The 11,555-nt window shown below is 34.9% G+C and overlaps 2 protein-coding genes and 1 pseudogene across 4 annotated transcripts in view; 1 reads left to right on the forward strand and 2 right to left on the reverse strand.

Annotated features, from left to right (window-relative positions):
* The window catches only part of LOC110419450 (nucleoside diphosphate kinase 3-like), a 3,517-nt gene extending 622 nt beyond the window's left edge, over positions 1 to 2,895 (reverse strand). Inside the window, exons 1-5 of the mRNA XM_021432515.1 lie at positions 2,625 to 2,895; positions 1,413 to 1,550; positions 555 to 592; positions 382 to 432; positions 1 to 131 (exon numbers count right to left, since the gene is read on the reverse strand). The exon at positions 1 to 131 is cut by the window's left edge and continues 37 nt beyond it. Of these exons, the coding sequence (XP_021288190.1) occupies positions 1 to 131; positions 382 to 432; positions 555 to 592; positions 1,413 to 1,550; positions 2,625 to 2,706 (440 nt within the window). The 5' untranslated portion in view covers positions 2,707 to 2,895. The remainder of the gene's footprint in view (positions 132 to 381; positions 433 to 554; positions 593 to 1,412; positions 1,551 to 2,624) is intronic.
* Positions 2,896 to 4,442: 1,547 nt separating this feature from the next.
* LOC110419444 (uncharacterized) overlaps positions 4,443 to 11,555 on the reverse strand; it is a 7,690-nt pseudogene continuing 577 nt past the window's right edge. The window contains exons 2-9 of the transcript XR_016351123.1: positions 11,367 to 11,518; positions 6,903 to 7,060; positions 6,708 to 6,816; positions 6,532 to 6,614; positions 6,075 to 6,138; positions 5,847 to 5,965; positions 5,331 to 5,485; positions 4,443 to 4,663 (exon numbers count right to left, since the gene is read on the reverse strand). The product of XR_016351123.1 is annotated as an uncharacterized LOC110419444 (transcript). The remainder of the gene's footprint in view (positions 4,664 to 5,330; positions 5,486 to 5,846; positions 5,966 to 6,074; positions 6,139 to 6,531; positions 6,615 to 6,707; positions 6,817 to 6,902; positions 7,061 to 11,366; positions 11,519 to 11,555) is intronic.
* Positions 9,556 to 10,386, forward strand: NDHS (NAD(P)H-quinone oxidoreductase subunit S). Of its 2 annotated transcripts, XM_021426778.2 has the most exons (2): positions 9,556 to 10,040; positions 10,170 to 10,386. In XM_021426778.2, exons 1-2 carry the CDS (start codon positions 9,636 to 9,638, stop codon positions 10,329 to 10,331), a joined length of 567 nt encoding a protein of 188 aa, XP_021282453.1. In that variant the 5' UTR covers positions 9,556 to 9,635; the 3' UTR covers positions 10,332 to 10,386. The 2 variants fall into 2 exon arrangements, with proteins under 2 accessions (XP_021282453.1, XP_089639403.1); XM_089783277.1 differs by having other exon boundaries at positions 9,557 to 10,386.

Genomic DNA, 11,555 nt, shown 5'->3' on the forward strand with positions numbered 1-11,555 from the left:
AGGCCATCGAAGAAGGGTCTTTCCTTCAAGTCATCATAATGTTGCTGGGCAAATTCTTTTGAAGGAACCAATATCTTGATAGCCACAAGCTTGAACCCTTTGCGCTCAAAACGAGATATGATTTCTGAAATCTGGAATACAGAAATGCTTTAATATGTGTCACGCTTCACTCCACAATCCCAAAAACTGCTAAATTGGAAAAGGAAAGAAAATCACACTGTCACAGCATATGTTTATTCTAAGATATATACTACAAGCAGAATGCAACAAGTAAAGACAGCATGACAATACAACATTGTTGAGATTCATTATTTCAATGCTAAGATAATTTGGGAAGGCTCAGACATCTTGAGTTGATGATACAGGACAGATGCATCTTACCAGCCCTCTTTGTACTCCATCAGGCTTGATAGCAATGAAGGTGCGCTCCATCTGAACAAAGAAAAATGGTTCATTATTTATCGGACAGAATGAAAAAATATGGAAGGATAAGCACAGTACAAACAGTGAAAAAGCTAAAGTATTAGCTATGAAATTGAATGGTGATGGATTACCTCTGCAGCATGAGCCTCCTGCTCCTGAAGCATGTAAGCTACAAAGATGATAAAAACAAACAAAACATTCAGGTCAGTTCTTTTTATTTTTCCCTATTTTTCTTGAAAGGCAGAGGTATGTGGACTTCATCTACAGAGATCATGATCGTAAAGCCAGCGATTCTTTTCTCAATTTTTCATTTTAACTGCTATGAAAATAATAGCCAAGTGTAATAGGAGGCTGAAACTTGAGTTGTCTGGCACATAAAGGTTTCATCATCATCATACAACTGATCAAAATTTGATCCTGGAATGTAGATACCCTAACTATTGCTAGACTTATAAATTGTGATATGATAAAATTGACCACTGAAATTTGAATCTGCAGTGTGAATCTAGTTGTGAGGGCAGGCGGTAGATGGATATGAAAGAGAGAGCCCACAGACACGAAAGAAAAGGCAGCAGAATCATGTTAGATCAGTGCAGAGATATGATGATAGCCAGTATAGTTCACAGTTTTCAATTTGGGCACAATGTTGGGAGAAATTTAGGGAAGAAGTCAAGTCTAAAATGCATCCCAATCAAGGCATTTCCCGCATTACCATGCTAATGCAAAGTATAATTATTGTTGAAGAGGTCCAGGAAGCCACAGTGCTAAAACTTGAGCAAGGGACAAGGCTCCTCTTCTTTCATCCAAAATTGTAAATGCAGAAACTCAGCTTGGACTTTTATATTGCCATCATGTCCATTTTGTCATAAAACATGATTAGGATACAAAGGAGAATTAACTCTAGATGGCAATAGGTGCGAGGATCCAAATCAGATCATATAAGTAAAAAAAGAGACAAAATCTGAGGAAAAGAGTTAAGTCATCCAAACCTGCCACTGGAAGAGCAAAAACTCCTGAAAGCCATCCTCTAGATGCATTGTTGGGACCGGTCCTTCCATAAGCTGAAGCTAAAAGATGCACCTTACCACCAAGTGAAACTGCTGCAGCAGCAGCTACTGCCCGCCCTTCTGCACATGATAACATAAAAGGTTAATAAGCTTAAAACGGAACAATTTGCAAATCAAAACGCCAGCACTTTCAGCACATGCACAAAAATTTATACAGTTTATGCAAATCGAAACTCACATATTCTTCTGCATAAACATTCACATTTCACGCAATAGAAATTACCAGCACATAAAATGTTCCATTTTTTACTATTGACAAACATAAGCACTCTTTTAACACATGAAACTGGTACATAATTAACTTCTAGATCAAAAAAATGTGTCCTCAAATGGATGGATGATATCATGAAAAGCAGGAAAGAATAAAGAATGGATAAAATTGAAGTGAAGAAAGATGCCGATAGCACGGATGCAGAAAAATGCAGAATAAATCTTTTGCTTTCCCTTCTCTCTTTAGTCACGGATGGGTAGCTAATCAGTTGGGGGCAACAAAACGGAATCGATTCCTCTTCTAATCTTTCCCCTTTTGAGAGACCACATCAAGAACAGTACCACGTGGTAGGTTCAACTTTTTACAGCTTGAGAAGGAAAAGGTAGAACTAGAAACTTTTAATTAATATAAATTAAAATTTTTAAAAATTAGTTTCAGATTCTTAGTCACTTTATTTGCCAAACAGACGACCAGCAAAGCTTCCATCCAAACAAAATAAAGGCATTATTGATGATAACAACAATCTCAATACTAAATTAAAATAATAAAATTAATCTAATGAACAAAATGTTTAACAAAAATCAATAAATCATCAGGTTTGATAGACAATAAATTTCCAATAACTAGTCAAAAACCAGAGTTGAAACACGGGATTGATCTACAACTACGAATCAAAATCAGAGATTTACATCAAACACTTTCAAATCAATATTCAACATTTCATTTCACAGAAAATTGTAGTTATTAAATCAGAACAATATTAAAAAAATTCAACGTTGCATTATCAGGAAACATATTCACCACAAATCACTTCACATATCAGCCATCCATCAGCTCAACAGAACAAAAAAAAAAGAACGTAGAGAAATGACCAAGATGTTACTAAAACAATGGGGAAAAACAAGGAGATGGGAGAGCTATACCAGAGCAAAAGCGAGAGCTCTTGGAGGCTGAAAGGAGAGACCTGGCAGCTCTAGAAGCAGATCTGAATATCTGAGAGCTCATTTTTTGTTTTCCTGAATCGTGGGTATAGAGAGAGAGAGAGCTGAGAGCTACTGTGTGCTTTGAGTAGTGGACGGAGAGAGAGAGAGATAAGGAGCGGAAGAAAGGGAGAGGCCTTTTATAATACTACTATCAGACTATCAGTTTAAGTCATGAGTGAGATTTGATTTGGTTCCCACTTCACTTTTTCGTGCGCGGTTAGAGGTTTGGTTCGGTCAATGAACGCCACCAGCTGCCCCGAACTGTTGGGAAAACTAAGGAAGTACTTTAGTACGAAACGACATGATCGGCCAAAAAGAATATAATATAACTGCTATGTTCGGACTTTGGTACTTTTCCAGTTTGCATTTATATGATTTGTTGGTTGTAGATATTTAAGAATTGTTAAAATTAAAAAAAAATTAATATTTTTAAAAATTCTCTGTCATTTAAAAAAATTTAAACTTTTTTTATTATATTTAACTAAATAATTATAATTTTATTTTAAATAAAAATATCTTTATCATTAATAATTAATTAATTAATTTTGATTAAAATATTATTAATTATTTTACATCACATGATATATTAATATATTATAATAAATAAATATATAACATGATAATATTATTATGTAATCTTTTCACTTTTTACATCAATAATATGATATAACATGATAACATTATCATGTGATCATTTTACATTTCATAATAAATAATATTTTAATTAATAATAATTAATTATTAATTATAAAAATTTATTTAATTAAAAATATAAATATAAATATTTGATCGAATATAATAAAACTTTTTTAAATATTTCAAAAAATTTCCAAATATTATGTTTAAAAAACAAATAATTAGCTTGTATTGTATAGACAAATTCAAAATAATTGTGCAAATGGTAAATGTGATTTCTTACAGCAAACTTTATGCTTTTGAACTTATGCGTACGGAGCTATAAAGGGTTACTTCAATTTTGTTAAAAAGAAGTGAAAAAGACATAAAAAGTACAATAAGAAAAGCAATGGACTATATTCCTTCTTTCGCTTATGGAGACGGGGGGGTGAGAGAGAAGTAAAAAGAACTGTCAAAGTGATAAAACAGATCTCGTGTTCCCCTCTCTTTCTTTTCCTTTTTTTACAACTTTTTTTCCTTTCTGCTCTTTCCTTCTTTCCAACTAGGGAGATGAAGAAAGAAAACTAGAAAAGCAAAGCGTCACTGAATAGGGGGGAAGCTTCTTTTATCTCCGGCACTTTTGTCATTGGAAAAGTGGAAAACGAGGAGGTAGCATTTCCTTTTGTCTAATAATTGGCTAACTACCTAGTGGGGACTGGGTCCGGGGATAATGTTAGCCACCTGCCTATCGCAGCCACGAAGCCTCATGACCTTTAACTCTCAGCCCAAGGGAAAAATGTTAGGAACACTTGCTTTAAATTTAAAGTACACTTTCGGGAGGAGCCCAAAAAGTTATAGTTTTCTCTGATGTCTGTTGTTTTTTAAAACCCAAAATGCAGACCAACCGAAAGATTACTGTTTTCTATTCATTTGTTCTCATTTCTCAATGGTGTTTTGTCATTCACGTGGCTTATGAAGTACTGAAATAAAGGCTCACAGGCAGGGTATATTTTAATGTATATTCCAGTTTTGTTGGATCTTTGTTTCTTTCTTGTTCGTGCATTAAGAACTTCATTACAAGAAAAGAACCTGGACTGTTCTCTCCTCGGAAAAGCAGAGTCAAAAAAGCTTAAAGTCATCTGCTTGAAATAGTTTTGAATAGCTAACAGCTTCCAATGCTGATTTATTGAAAATACCATCATATGTACATGAAGAAAAGAATCGTTAGTTAATTTGATCTATATACAAGCAACTGTTAAAAAAAAAATCTGTAAATGATTTTACTTTTCACTTGAACCATTGGGAACTTTGAGATCAGAACCCAGCTTGCAGTCTGTCTGCAAAGCTGATAACCAGGTGTCCACCTAGGAAAAGAGGAGAAAAGAATGAAAGTCATATTTGATAAAATTAATTTTAAATAGATACATAGTGAACTTCTATGATAGGTTGTCCAAAATTCACTTATGCTCCAAGGGTTTCTTTGATCCTTTCTAAAATGTATAAAAACAAATGAAAACAATTTTTGAAGTGTTCTCACAATCTTGACAACCACCGTTGAACTATGCTATAATGGGAAGAGAATCACACCGACGAGTCTAGCTATGAACAGACATGATCTAAATCTAAGGGCAATCGATGAATGTTATACGCATGCATGAACATACATTGAACTCTAAAGAAATGAAAACACTTTATGGCATTTAATCAAGATCAAACATCACATATTTTACTATTTTAGCTAGCTTAATTGCCAAAGATTTGTCAAGTGCTAGTTTCCTCCAAATATTAATTAGCTTCATCTTCCTCAACTGAAAATAAGAAAATGGAGAGTCGGCCTCTAACTCAAAATATAGTCCATGTGAGACCTTATTCCAACACATGTTCAGCTCCATTCTTTACAAAATAACATGAAATTGAAGTAAAACCATTTTATGAGTTTGGAACAGCTCAACTATGTACAAAAACTGACCTAAATGAGTAGGGAAACATTTTATACTCCATTAATAAATGCATATCATGCACAAGGTATACCTGTATTTTAGAAACATGTGAACACTCATAGCGCAGTCCTTGACGAGTTAAGATATAAAAGGAATGTTGCGTCCCTTCATCTTCTCTTATAAAGCTGGGCAGAGAACCTACTTCAACAACATCAGAGAGCAGGGTGGAATCCTGAGGGCTCAAATCTGCGTAGTATAAATTAAGAGGTTGATCAGCAAGTAATGTTGACTGTTACATGAATCCTTCATTGTTAGCCGTTGGCAATTACCAACAAGGTATAATTAACGCCAAACCAAGTTGAGCTAAAAAGAAAAGACTTGAAGTTGAAACTTAATGACATGTTCATTAAAGAAGATGAACAATTTAAAACTGCTTGATCGTCTCAATTTGAAAACAACACCTGCATTCCTGACAGAATTTTTTATGCCGTTTCCGTTTTACACCAACCATGAAGCATGCACCATAGAGAATCAGGGTCCAATTTTGGACAACAATGATAATAATAATAGAAGAAGAAAAAAAGAGAATACAACAAAGGTTAATTACCTGTGGAGAATAAATAGAAGAATATACATTGGCCGTGAAGAACAACAAATCGAGGAAGCCAGTCGTTCAACTTCGGCATCATCAATAGGAGCAGGTTCTCCAGGTAAAGCAGTCCACCTCTGAGGATGAAAGATATGTAAGAAAATCATTAATCAGAACAGTAAGAGTGCACAAACAGAGGATGCAGCATAAACAAATATGAAGATAGCATGATGGGCATATTCATACCGTTCGGATGTACAAATAGCCGGTAAGACGAGCTGACCGCAAAATTTCATCAATATGTTCCAACCTGCGTAAAACAGAAACATCAATAAAAGAAATGCAGAAATATTTTGTCTAAAACTCAATCTTACAGTCAATTCAGCTAGGAATTGTGGATACATAAGCTCAGGAAAACCCATTAGTAAAGATAGAACCACCATGGTTCAGAAACCATTATTTACAAGTTGGGCCCTGACATTAGGAGGAAAACTCTACATAACTTCCAGTTCTGGAAACAGTAAATCAGAATTCTAGACATCAAGTATAACTCTTTCTTTGTCATTCTAACTAAAGCTTCAAATTTTAAGGCTCAAACTATCAAAAATTATCTTTCCACTGCACTAAATTATTATAAACATGCAATCACAGTTAACCAAAGTATGCATCATGGTTCAAAAGTCCAGATTCAACTCTCCCTTACCTAGCTTTCAAGTGAGCTTCTCTCTCTTCTATATCCGCAAGTTCTGATCTAAGTGATTCCAACTCTGCAGCAGTCAACTGAACCTGCAAATGAAAAAAAAAGAAGTTATTGTGATAAGGGATGTGTTGCTATCAATAAAACCAAATGGGAAGCTTCAAATAGGCTCTTAAATGAACCTTTTCCTGACCAGCACCAGAACTCCATGGCAATCCACGTAAACTGAACAGATTCAACATTAACGCAGCACTTCTCAATTTTTTCCGAGACCATAAACTGCTACAGGACCTATCCTAAAGCAGAACTAGAATATTGTGATAAGATGAACTTGAAATTCTTAATCTGTTCTCTTTTAGACCTTCAGAAAGTAATACCTTGAAGAATTATCAATACTTGGCTGTGAAACAGGTGAGCTTCTGATTTGAAGAGAGTCAGCACTGGGAGTTGAGACTTGAAAATGATCTGGAATCACCTTTATCTTCCCAAGACTGTCATCCATAAAGTTTTACTCACTACAGGAAGAGGTACAAACCTGACCAATAAAAGGAAAATGAAAATGGTATTCATAATAATAACCAAACTTACGATAATACGTTTTAAGAAAGCGCAAAAAAATTAACTGCTTTCATTGCTGGCTTATTCACCAGGCAATATGAGACAGAACAATATTGGTTTAAAACCTGATACGGCGAAACTTAAACCTCTAAGTAATTGCACAAGTGCTCGCCAAATGATAAGCCAATCATTTTGTAAAACCAAATTCCAGTTTTTTTCAAAAGAACAAGCAATTGTATGACTTTAGAACATTGATATATATATATATATAAGATTTCAGGTTTATCATAATCTATAGAAGTATGCAACAAAGGAATCCGGATGTACATCCTAAAATAAAAATATATATAGGATCGTAGAGATTTGTTCATGCTTGTCAACTAGCTGACAACTAGAAATTGAAGCTCATCCCCAGGAAACAACAAGTGAGCCAAACATAAGAAATGCACATCATTTAAGGAATATAAACCCCAATTATGCACCAGAGGTACCATGAGGAAGCCTGAAAAATCACAAGAATAAATCATCATTCACAGTACATAGGATTAACGTCCCTTAAAAGTTACCATGTTAATTAACCGACTTAAGACGCAACAAGGACAAGGCTTTCATAAACTGGGAACATGAAACCATTGAATTTGGAGTATTCTTCACATACCTACCAACAGCTGATCAGTTAGCTCCACAGTTAACTGCTGAAACGATTAGAAATAAAATTAAAAAAAAAAGAAAACAAACGATGCCCTTTGATCAACAGCTAAAACAAGTAAAAAGTTGCCCAAGAAGGGAAACCCAATAAAAACAAATATCCCATGAATCTAAATCCGATCAAAACAAGTAAATAACCAAGGTTGAGCAGAGCTTACAGAAGTTTGATCTCTTGAATTCGTATAAGCAGCAGGAGCAGAAGAAAAGAACAAGCTAGAAAGATACAGATAAAGATTTGATTTTAAAAAAAAGTTTATTCTAATAAAAGATGAAGAGACACCTTTTTTTTTCAGCGGTAGAAAGAGACTTTTAGACTAGGGAGAAGACGGGAAGCTAACGACTAACGAGAGAGCAACTTGTGTTCACGGAAACTGTTTTGACTCTCGGCGAACTTGAAAGACATAACCATCTGACTGGTCGGTAGAGTCGTTTCTTTTGATCGTACTGCTTAATACAAAAGGACCATTATACCCCCCCTCTTCGCTCCTTTTTTCTATCTTTTGTCCCACGGGAAAAAAAAACCATTTATGGTTTTATAAGCTAAGGTTTACGATAATGCAACTGTCATGTCCTAATTATGTTTGTTGTTATCTTATATATATCACTATGAATCTGTTGTATCATAGTGGATTCCACATTTTGTATTAATTTATTAATTAATAATGGTCCACCTTCTTGCATTTATTCTTTTTGCCATGTATCATCATTGTCCTCTCTTTAATCCTAAGAAAAACAAAAGAAATTTCAAAAACTTTCGATCTTCTTTGCTTAAAATGGTTCTGAACAAGTTATAAAAGCCATCTTAATCTCCAAAATAACAAAAAAAAATTATTATTTAAAATTTATTTACATGATAAATATGTAATTAATTTCATTCAAAAAGTACGATAAGTTAATATTATCATTTTTGTTATAAAATAAAAAAAAATAAAATATTTATATGTATTTGATGAAAATTATATAGAATTCTATTGATTTAAGAAATAGACACTTTATTCAAAAAAGTATTAGTCAATCATTAAGGTTGTAGTTAATTTGTTAATGTGATAATATTTTTTAAATAATTTTAATATTATATAAATTTTTATTTTTCACTTTTAAATTTTTTTCTTAAAACAGGACATTGAATGAAATGCAAATATTCGGCTTCTAATGATGTCGTGCTGTTGGCTTGTTGTTGAAGGTAGACATGATTGTTATTTAACGATAATTAAGCCTGCGGGACTAAGTAATTAATCACCAAATATTCGGCCTCTAAGCAGCAATCTTAAAAGAAATGCAGTCCAATAAGCATCGTTAAGGCAGCTTGTGCTTTGCTATGAAGCCATAATGAGTGAAACTGTTTAATCTTTAGCCATTCAATTATCCCCATCACTGTTTGAATAAGGGGATAAAGAAGATCCAAGTGCACTTTTGGACAAAGTAACGATGGAAAAGCAAACAAAGAGTGACGATGGTTCGGTCGACCGGTGGACCTTTTAAGTACTCATTGCGTCCATCGTGAGAGAGGCGTACGAGACTAATGCGATTTGTTTCACATCGACCGCATATATTGCTGCTACTTAGCAGAAGAGGTGTATTATACTCTACTTCAGAGTGATATACGGAGCCGAGGAGTCACTATTTTATGATGTTAGTAACTATTGTCCTTGTAAATTTACTTTGCTTTTGTCTTTTAATGCGGGGATGTTGGTGAATCAGATATCCTATCCTATGTCATGGTAAATTGTGCGGCAAATAATCAAAGATCGAGGATAAAACCAACCACCAACTCAACAATTGTGGCCAGGATAAGAGGAGGGCTTTTCTCCTCTCTTTCGCTGCTAGACTGCTTCTGAAAAGGCATGGCTTCTTCTATCACTCTCCCCAGCCTTCAAGGTTCTTTGCTGCGATCTCGATTCCTTGGGCAAAACCCCATTTCCCATCGTCCTCACAAGTCAGCTTTCCCAGTTGTCAAACAGCCTAAGACCTTTTGTGCTAAGTTTGACTTGTTTGAAATCTTGGGAGGTAGGGGACTCTGCAATGGAGAAAAAGGTATAGAAGTTGAGCTCAAGAGAAACGTAGAGGAAGCATCATCGCCTATTACAACAGATGAACAAAGTTCTGGCAGCACGGCAATCTCAGTTCCAGAAGATGCTTTTGAAAAGGAGCTGATGGGGCTAACTGGAGGATTTCCTGGTGGTGAAAAGGGATTGAAAAAGTTCGTTGAGGAAAACCCACCTCCACCAAAGCAGTCAGTTTCAGATTCAGTAAGTATTGCCAGACTTGCTGCCACAAAGAAGCCAAAACCACCAGAATTGCCACTTTTAATGCCTGGAATGATCGCAATTGTTAAGAATCCTAACAACCCATTCTACATGTATTGCGGTATTGTGCAGCGGATCACTGATGGAAAGGCAGGGGTCCTTTTTGAGGGAGGAAACTGGGACCGACTGATAACGTTTCGCCTTGACGAGCTTGAACGCAGAGAAAAGGGCCCTCCAATGAAGAATCCCAAGTCTGCTGCTCTTGAAGCTATGCTAGAGAAGGATCAAAAGTGATGGTTCCATTTTACTTCTCTGTCTCATGAATGAATGGTATGCATTATTTGCAGTTTAGACAGTTAAAGCTTAGATAGGAATCAATGCCATGGATACCTCAAACATCAAAAACGAACAAATTCACAAATCTTCTAACATCAAAGATCGACATTAACAAGTAAAATATACAGATATGGATTAGAAAAGGCTTCAATTCAATAACTTTTCTATGTGTTTATTCACTGAAAATGGTGTTGTCCCTTTCTCTGTTTTCCTCACCACACACCAATATCATTAGAAAATTAAGGTTTCAATATTCAGACATGAAAAAGAAATGAGCAAACTAAAAGTCCATAGTCCATGTAATTGTGTTTCCATGTAAATGAGAAAATTGTCTTTCCTTGTTGAACCTCCATCAGATGATCAGAAACAGCCACCCAACTGCCAAAATTGTGTCAAAACATATCAATAAATATCTAACATTCTAAAGCCAAAAAAAACAAAAAAAAATCATTCTTCCAGTATTATTACATGGTCAATAGAATGGTTTAGGCACTCAGCATGACTGAAAACATTTCTCACAAAAGAAAAAATGAACAAAGAGGGACACATCAAACAAGCAGTTTTACAAACTGCTGATAGAATAAAAGATAAGGAAACATACATTATCAATTCATTCTCATAACCAAACCCAAAGAAACACCAAACCTCATGGAATAATTCCAACATTTCTTCTAGCACAAATTATATACTTCTCCAGTAGAGATTGCAGAACTTTATTTCATACGCATTAGACACATTTTCCTGCTTGATAACATGAATAGCTACAACAACTGCCTTGTACCATATGCAAGACTGGAACAGTACAATAACAAACCATCCGGTTCACATTTATCAATTCAATCTTTTCCTCTTATAAGTTTGGTTAGCGATCATAACATATTACATATAATGCAGTTATCGATAAATGCCCAATGCAGAATAAATACAATTAACAAATCATATAGAAAACATTAAAATCCGGACAACAGCCTGAAAAGGAGGGTGGTTACAAACCAAAATAGCCTCAATTTCCTCATTGGAAACAGGTGTTCTTTTAGGCTGAAGAGAAGCTTTCCCTCCAACAGTTGTAGGAGCCTTAGAGCTAGAGAAAAAAGTTAGATCACCATCACCGGGTTTTGTTCCAGCTTGAGGCTGCAATCCAGAACCTGCCAATTTATGATTTTGATTTTACTATTTTAGGCA

This window comes from Theobroma umbraticum, unplaced genomic scaffold (genome assembly GCF_002168275.2).
Source record: "Theobroma umbraticum cultivar Fairchild unplaced genomic scaffold, ASM216827v3 scaffold_30.0, whole genome shotgun sequence".
NCBI lineage: Eukaryota > Viridiplantae > Streptophyta > Magnoliopsida > Malvales > Malvaceae > Theobroma > Theobroma umbraticum.